The sequence below is a fragment of the Saccostrea cucullata genome, unplaced genomic scaffold, assembly GCF_032062105.1.
Source record: "Saccostrea cucullata isolate Sc308-1 unplaced genomic scaffold, CSIRO_AGI_Scuc_v1 ctg4271, whole genome shotgun sequence".
In the NCBI taxonomy this organism is placed as follows: Eukaryota; Metazoa; Mollusca; class Bivalvia; order Ostreida; family Ostreidae; genus Saccostrea; species Saccostrea cuccullata.
In genome coordinates, this window is record NW_026931319.1 from 20,686 (window position 1) to 29,346 (window position 8,661).

At 34.6% G+C, this 8,661-nt stretch overlaps 2 protein-coding genes across 2 annotated transcripts; both read left to right on the forward strand.

The window, feature by feature from the left end:
• Positions 1-14: 14 nt before the first annotated feature.
• Positions 15-338, forward strand: LOC134232162 (uncharacterized). Its single transcript, XM_062714106.1, has one exon. The coding sequence runs from the start codon at positions 15-17 to the stop codon at positions 336-338; it is 324 nt and encodes a 107-aa protein (XP_062570090.1).
• A 5,534-nt stretch (positions 339-5,872) lies between these two features.
• LOC134232163 (uncharacterized) lies at positions 5,873-7,534 on the forward strand. The gene has a single exon (XM_062714107.1). It carries the CDS (start codon positions 5,876-5,878, stop codon positions 7,532-7,534), a length of 1,659 nt encoding a protein of 552 aa, XP_062570091.1. The 5' UTR covers positions 5,873-5,875.
• The last annotated feature ends 1,127 nt before the right edge of the window (positions 7,535-8,661 follow it).

Below are 8,661 nucleotides of genomic sequence, written 5' to 3' on the forward strand. Positions count from 1 at the left end.
ACCTCCTGGTTACCATGGGCAGTAACGATTATAAAAAATTCAAAGTTGCACGTTGCTCTGGCTCCACAGAGAAACAAACCATTCAGTTTGATAGTGAAGACAAACCTTTGTATTCAGCTCATATTATTGAATACGTCAGTGAGAACAGAAACATGGATATATGTGTAGCTGATTGGGAAGCCAAAGCAGTAGTGGTGGTTAATCAGACAGGAATACTCCGATTTAGATACACTGGTCATCCTTCCTTCTTCTACGGATGGATCATTAGCTCCAATCGCATCACAACCAGAGTCAGATCCTCATTTCTGACAAGAACAATAAGTGTATCCACATCCTAGATCAGGACGGACAGTTCCTCCGTTACATTGGTAAATGTGATCTACAGTCTCCATTTGGTTTATGTGTTGACACTGGAGACAATCTTTTTGAGGCTGAGAATACGTTTTCGAGTTGTTCGTTGAAGAAAATCAAATAATGTAAACAATATGTTAACATAGTTACTGTTTGCAACTTAGAAAATAGCTCTATCGGCGAGTGAAAGAAAATGTGAATGACAATTTAAGTACTTGTTAATTGCAATAAAATGTAAAAACTAAAATGAACATATTACATAGTAGCTGAACACTAAATGATGTTATTAAAATCTGAATTACTTTTTGACAGAAATTAAAAGTGCATAATGTTAAACCTGGTGTACTCTTGATTTTTCAAATATCTCAATATTTCCTAAGCATGTATAAGTATTAAATCCGTATTTATTAATGCTACTCAAGCACTCTGTTTGTCACTTTTCATCTATCGGCCGTTTGGACTGTCATTTACTCAGGTGACATAAATATTCATAGCACAGGCCATTAGTGAACATTAAGGAAATTTAGTATCTATAGGGAAAGTCATTCGAAGGCTTGTTTTGTGCAGTATACACACGTTTTTGTCTTTCTCAATATTTTGTCATGGGTGTCACCTGAGATAAAAATTTGTTAGAAGCCAACGACTATAACAGATTTCCTAAGGAAACTGGTGACCATCCTTGTTAGATTTTTTCGGACATGGTGAAGCCTGTTACAGGAATTCTGTCTTCATTCTGTCCATTGCTAAAAATTCAAATAAATTTCTAAACATTCAAGGGAAGGGAATTGTGCTCAGAAGGACTTTAATGCTTAAATTATTTAAGGATCTAGAAAAACGGGTTGGGGGGGGGGTTGCCAGAAATATACATTTGTACTGTCTATTCCTCTACCGCAAGGTGAAAGACAGTAAATGAGAATCAGACCTGAGAATTTGCCGACAACTCTGATGATAAAAGAGAAAAGCCCTCAAAAGGATTCGGGTAAATACTCCATTCGGATAAAAAAGCAAGGTCAGAACAAGCGTTTCTATTGGGCGTCTTAGTAGCTCTCCAGGGACGGCAGCGACAGACTCGGTACCCCAGCTTACTTCAGGGTGGAAGACGGTAAATGAGTATCAGTCCAGAGAAATTGCCGGGCATTCTGTCAAGGAGAGGAAAATGAGAAGCGCTGATTGCCAAGCCCTCAGGCTGCAAAGAAAAGCTCGGAACAAGCTTTTCCACCAGTATGGTTCATACAAAAGCGCTCTAGCGACTGCGGTGGCCTAGCTTACTTCTTCTGGGTCTTCTTTTACTGATGCACTTTAGTCATTTACATATTAACAGCGGCCTTTTTGTGAAAACTACAAGGCATGAACTACAGCCCATAGATGTTTGCTTCAACTGCTTATTCACCGTAGACTGGAAAACCAACTTGCATTGCAGACAAGTAGTCTTGGGACATCAAAGAAGTTGTATTGCAGATGATAATACGGGTGATGAAGGTCCTGATACGCCGTATGCATTTACTTTTAAAATAATTGTTTTAATAAAGAGGCACCTTGATCATTAGCTATCTACGCTGGTTACGTTTTATGAAATACAATAGAAACACGACACTAAATATACTGAAAGGAAAAAGAAACGCATATTTTACTTTTAAATTAAATTAAAACTATTATTTCGAATATGTTTTCCAGCATTGTTATCATACATTTTAATTCATCTTTAATCAACAAGTTACCAAAATCTTGCGTGATTTTGACTGATAATTCCTGAGTTATTGAAATTGATATGTCGATACCCCCCCCAAAATTAAAATAAAAATTCTCATCATCTCCCTTGCACATTGGTAACAGCCTTGATTTTCCTGTGCATTGAGTTCACCAGAGCATTTATCTTTCTCATTTGATTATTATTCAACTCTTCCGACAATAGTCTTAATGGTTGATAGAAGCTGTATTATTCTAAAGCCAACAAATCCCCCCGCCAAATGAGTGCCACGAATTTTCATTTTAGGATAGAATTTACAGAATCCAGCTGGTTTGGTACACGTGAATGTTTTTGAGAAATTCTCCAAACACTGGCTACATTTTCCCAGTGTGAACATACTAAAAACATTGCGGACACGACGCGTACGTGCGCGCGTGAGAGTAAAGTCGACGTAAAAGTTGCCAAGCTCGCGGACCAAATTAAAGCAGAGAATTTCTGTCAATTTTAGGGTGAAAATATTGGTATGATAGTTTGCTGTATAAATATCGGTTTCAGTGATAATACCTTGACAACAACCGAGGTGATATGATGAAAAGCCCTGTCTTGATGTGACGTTGTTACGTGTCAACGTCACCGCCATGGTTGGTTGGAAACCTTTCAATTTACTCTCTGACAACTGAAAAAACCCTTTTTTGTTGAAAAGTTTAAAACAAACTGCACAGCAACATCTTGTTGTTTTTTTATTCACTTACGCAATTCAATTACTGGAACCAGTGTAACTTCCGTCAGCCATACCATGATTGCACGAAATTTATACTGATTGCAAATGCGGAAAACGATGTCTAGAACTCCAATGCATCGATTAGCACCACAAAATGTGTTCATAAAATTGTCATCATCAACATGCACGTGTTTTTGGCTTTTTATAATTTCCCCTACGTGACGCCATACGTTTCATGGTTGAGTAATATTGACTAGCAATTTTAGTGCACAGTAATCAAAATACACATTTGACCAATTTTCATAATTTTCGGCCATATAGTTAAATATATTTTGCTATTATGCTATTATGCGTTTCTTTGTCTTTCAGTATACCTATTATATTTACTTTTCAAATGCATTGACAATGCTGAGTGCAACAGAACGATCGAGGGTGCTAAAGTTTTAAAACATATATTCGATACGGTTCATCAGTAACTTTATACTTACAAGTGCATGAATGTTTATTTCTATTTGGCAACGTTCCCACTATAAATGACCAAATGGGAACACACTGCAAAATAAAACAATGTACACTTTCCAACTTAATTCATGATTAATTATTTTCTACGAAATCAATACACCCAAGCAAAAGAAAGAAAGAAAGAAAATACTTCACGGTATTTAAACTTAAAATGTTACACAGATGAGACTGGATTCCAGCGATAATCCAATGTAGGTACCCAAGACATTATATACATTTATAAGGATTTTAATCATTTAATCATTATTTAAAGTCACACTCTTACACACTTCTACACAGTCTTTTTACAGAAATAGAAAAAGTGTGGTATTTCTGGTTAGTCTCTCCATTTTGTAAACAACTGGTTAAAAAAATTAGGGTTACCAAATAGACTGATAACGGATGTCGAACTCATGAAAAGAAGACCCAGATCGACCAAAAAATGAAAAACTGTTTAAAAAGAGCCAAAGTTCTCCTTTTATTTGTGCAGGTATATACAGCTGCATAAATAAATCAAATCAAACATTCAATTGAATATTAGCACATTTTACATTAACAACACTGTTAAGGGAGGGGTTTTTAAAAAGAGGTGTAAATCAATTTTCTATTTCTTTTTATGAGCCACTATTCTTCCAATTCGCTATTTAAAGCGCCAAATTCTTACTACATAACTATATATGTATTCGGGTAGTGTATTTACTCTTTTTTACATTTCTTTTTTTTTCATTTCAGACAATACCGGGGTATCTTTTTTTATTTTAGTTTCAATTCTACTAATTGTCTAGTTTTTTAGGGCATGGAAGTACTTCATTGACGGTGAAAACGTGGGTTAATAGATGTATCACAGCTGCAGGTTTCAAACGTTATTCAAATTACCCTCAAATAAATTTTAACCTACCTTGATTGTTTAGCATACCAAATTAACTAGATAATAATACCTTTATACTTTTTACTTAATACATTATGCAATTTCCTGATAAATAATTTTCTATATTTTTATTAAATCACTGGTCAGTGAGGATTTTCTTTTTTTCTGTTTTATTATTTTTTCCATTTTTATTTTGATCAAAACATTTTAAAGCTTAATGGTATCTTAATGAAGTTTGACAATGTACGTGCACCTGTAGGATGCAGCTTCATGGTGGCTTAAAGCAATTAATTCTTGTAATCTACCATTAAGGAACCATTAAGCGATTGCTTAAAGGCGGTATTTCGTCCTCTGAGAGTTCTTTGTTATAGATTTTTTACATTTCTATGATGTCTTTCTAAAATCTGTGATATTGACGTTGTCTAAGTGACCTTTCATATTAGTCATATCATACCCCATTATCATATTCAACCCTTTACCTACAAAAGAAAATACGTGTACAATCTTTGAATCTACTTTCATAAAAATTTCATACTGATAATATTTTGCACTTTTACCCTTTGAACTTGTCCTGGTGCAAATGACTTGTGCAAGTTTGTTACATACCCTCAATTCATATGGATCCTTTTTATCAAGTCCAATCCTCTGTGTTCATCAACATAAACGTAATGACTTTTGCAAGATTAATTTTTATATTTTATAACCTGTGACCTTTACCTTTTCCAAATTACCTTTGATAAGGGTAAAGAATACTTTCGAGTTAAATGCAACCTTTGCCTAAGGTACACACTTTTACTAACTTTTTTAAGTCGTAAAACCAACGCTGGCTATTACAAGGCATCAATAACTTCATACTTTAATACTCTAAATTGAATTAAATATTTTGCAGTAGTACAAGGTCAAAAACATTTCAGGTCACATTCTACTTTTTGATTAGGTATATAGTTATTTAGATACGAGGTTACAATATTTTTTTCCAAGACAAGAATTTCACTCCTCCCATACTGATCAAAAAAATCACAACTATTCTATAATATCAATCTGAAAATGCTATGTTCACAAGTATTAATAGTATAAATCGATTCTAAAGAGCTTGGAATAAATAATTTGGGTAGTTTAAAAAAGATGATTTCCCAACCATAAATGCCTAATGCAATTAGACGGACGGCGGAGTCTAACATGCTTTAAAGCTTAATTTGTGGGTTTAAAATAACCATCCATTTATTGTGAATCTGAACTTATAATTTTAATCCATCTCTACACAGAGAGATATTCATAAATTGGGTAGTTAAGTCACGTGGCATGGTAACCAGGTAAATGTTTACAATGAAGATAAGGAAGTAAATTGTGATGTACAGGATTATCAGGGACGTCTTGTTGGGTTTAGAGGTGAGACAAGATTATATTTAGTTAATCTCCCATGTAACAAGGCATTACCCTAGTTGTTTTTATTAATGACAGTTAAAAACAATAAATCAAAAACACGAAAAGAACCACATAACAAATTATTCTAATTATATAAGTCACCAAAAATTGCAAATGTCAAACGTTCTTCCTAAAAATATATAAACAGAACGTACAGAGCATATTCTTACTGTATTTACTGATCAATATTTCCCTAGGGTCATTTCCAAACTGCTTTACTCTCTCAGAATGTCACAAACACATCCCAAAACTTTTATCAAGTGATCTAAGTCCCCTTTAACTTTTTGTTACAGAATTATCTAATTATTTGACCAAAACGGTAATGGACCCCCGTTACAGTGCCCAAGACATCCTTCTCTGTGACCTGTGTCAAAAAGCTGCATTACAGAGTCATTGTGAATGTTGCAATGTAAACCTTTGTGTAGTTTGTGTTGGAAAACATCTCTCTAATTCATCTCACAGACATAATGTTGTACCATACAAACACAGAACTTCTACACCTAATTATCCAAAGTGTCCAAACCACAACCACAAACATTGTGAACTTTACTGTGAGAAATGTGACATTCCTGTCTGTTCTGCGTGCATTTCTTCTGGGAAACATAAAGGGCACGATTTTTCTGATGCTCTACAAAAACTTAGTTCCAAAACAAAAGCTTTAGAAAATGCCTTGGAAGAACTAGAGAGAAAAATATATCCTACATATGAAGAGATTAAATTAGATGTAGACTCTGAAATAGTACACTTGGAAAAACATTATGAGAAACTGACGACAGCTGTCACCAAACAAGGAGAACACATTCACAAAGAAATTAACATCATTGTCGACAAACGGAAAACTGAAATTATTGAGATGAAATTCAAACACCTGGCTGCTCTTCATAAACATGAAAATGATATTACGCACAACACTTCTGATATAAAACAGAGCATAATTGAGTTGAGGAAAATACTGGACTCTAATGATGTCTCCCTAACCTTGGCATACAAATCCAGAAATGCTGAATTCAGAAGTTTACCTCCTAAATTCAATGTTTCAATACCAAGTTTCTCTCCTCATCAGATAAACACAGAACAGTTCCATCAAATGTTTGGTTCTCTGTCAGCATTATTCATTACAACAGAAGAACATGGCTACACAATGAAGACACCAGAAGCTGTATCCTGTCCTCCAGTCAAACCACTGCTTGATGAACCAAAGCTCATCACAACCATAGACACTTGGTATAAATACTTATACAGTATCGACTGTCTCAATGATGAAGAAATCTGGACATGTGGAGATGAAAAAATCATGAAACTCTACAACCTCCAGGGTAAACTACTAAGGTCAGTCAAAACCAAATCAGGGAATGAACCATGTGATATAGCAGTAACAATGAGGGGAGATTTAGTTTATAGTGATCGTGGTACAAGAACTATAAACATAGTGAATAATGACCAGATACAGGAAGTGATCAGACTACAGGGGTGGAAACCTTACTATGTCTGTAGTACCTCCTCTGGTGACCTCCTGGTTATCGTGGTCAGTGATTATTATAAACAATCAAAAGTTGTTCGTTACTCTGACTACACAGAGAAACAAACCATTCAATTTGATAGTGAAGGTAAACCTCTGTATTCATCCGCATACCATATCAGTGAAAACAGGAACCTTGATATATGTGTTGCTGACTATGGAGCCAAAGCAGTGCTTGTGGTAAATCAGGCAGGAAAACATCGATTTAAATACACTGGTCCTCCCTCTTCTACCAAAGGATTTTTCCATCCGCGTGGCATCACAACAGACAGCCAGAGTCAGATCCTGACTGCAGACTGTAACAACCACTGTATCCACATCCTAGATCAGGATGGACAGTTCCTCCGTTACATTGATAACTGTGATTTACAGCGTCCGTGGGGTTTGTGTGTAGACACCAGAGACAACCTCTTTGTTGTCAAGTGTTTCAGTGGAAAATTGAAGAAAATTAAATACATGTAAACAATATGTACTGGGAAACATAAACTGTTCATAACTTAGATTATCTCTATGTGGCTTATTGAAATAGAATTATTAAGTTATTAAAAGTACTGGTAAACTAAATTAAAATGTAAATAAATTAAACTTGTTACAAAGGAACTAAAACTTAATGCTGTCATTAATGTCTCAATCAAAGTATAGCAGGAATCAAAACTGGATTATTTGTACTCTGATAATGAAAGATACTGACCTGTATAATATGTTCTAAATACATGGTTTGGACAGAATTCAATTCATACATCTCCCTGTCACGAAATGGTAATATTCTAATAGAGTATTCTTTTTCTTTTTTTAAAGTGTTACAAAATAAAATAGTAAAGAATGTTTCATTTCTAAAAATGAAATCATGCTACTCTCCTCATAAATCCTTTGCCTATGGTGCTGTCAAAAGAATCACATATTTTTTCACAAAACATAAGATACCGAAAGACACCATAGCAATTCACACAAAAACATGTTATCTTACGGATCGTAATTTTCATTTGCGATTTTTAATCCTAAGATTAAAGTTTCAAGATATATTCCGTACGCAGATTTGTTACTTTAAAAAGTAATTGCTGATTCGTTGAAGGAATTTATCCGCTGAAATAAAAAAAAAATCCATTTTATTTAAAAAACGTTGGTAATGATATACGAAAAGAGTAGCAAATGAGAAACCGTTAGCTAGTGAAGATGATGAACCTTGTGTCGAATTCAATTTATAACACTATACCTGAGTGGTGCTGTAGGGTGTTGTGTTCTATTTATAACACTATACCTGAGTGATGATGAAGTGTGTTGTGTTCTATTTATAACACTATACCTGAGTAATGATGTAGGGTGTCGTGTTTTATTTATAACACTATACCTGAGTGGTGCTGTAGGGTGTTGTGTTCTATTTATAACACTATACCTAAGTGCTGATGTAGGGTGTCGTTTTCTATTTATAACACTATACCTGAGTGATGATGTAGTGTGTTGTGTTCTATTTATAACACTATACCTGAGTGATGATGTAGGGTGTCGTGTTCTATTTATAACACTATACCTGAGTGTTGATGTAGGGTGTTGTGTTCTATCTAAAACACTATACCTGAGTGATGATGTAG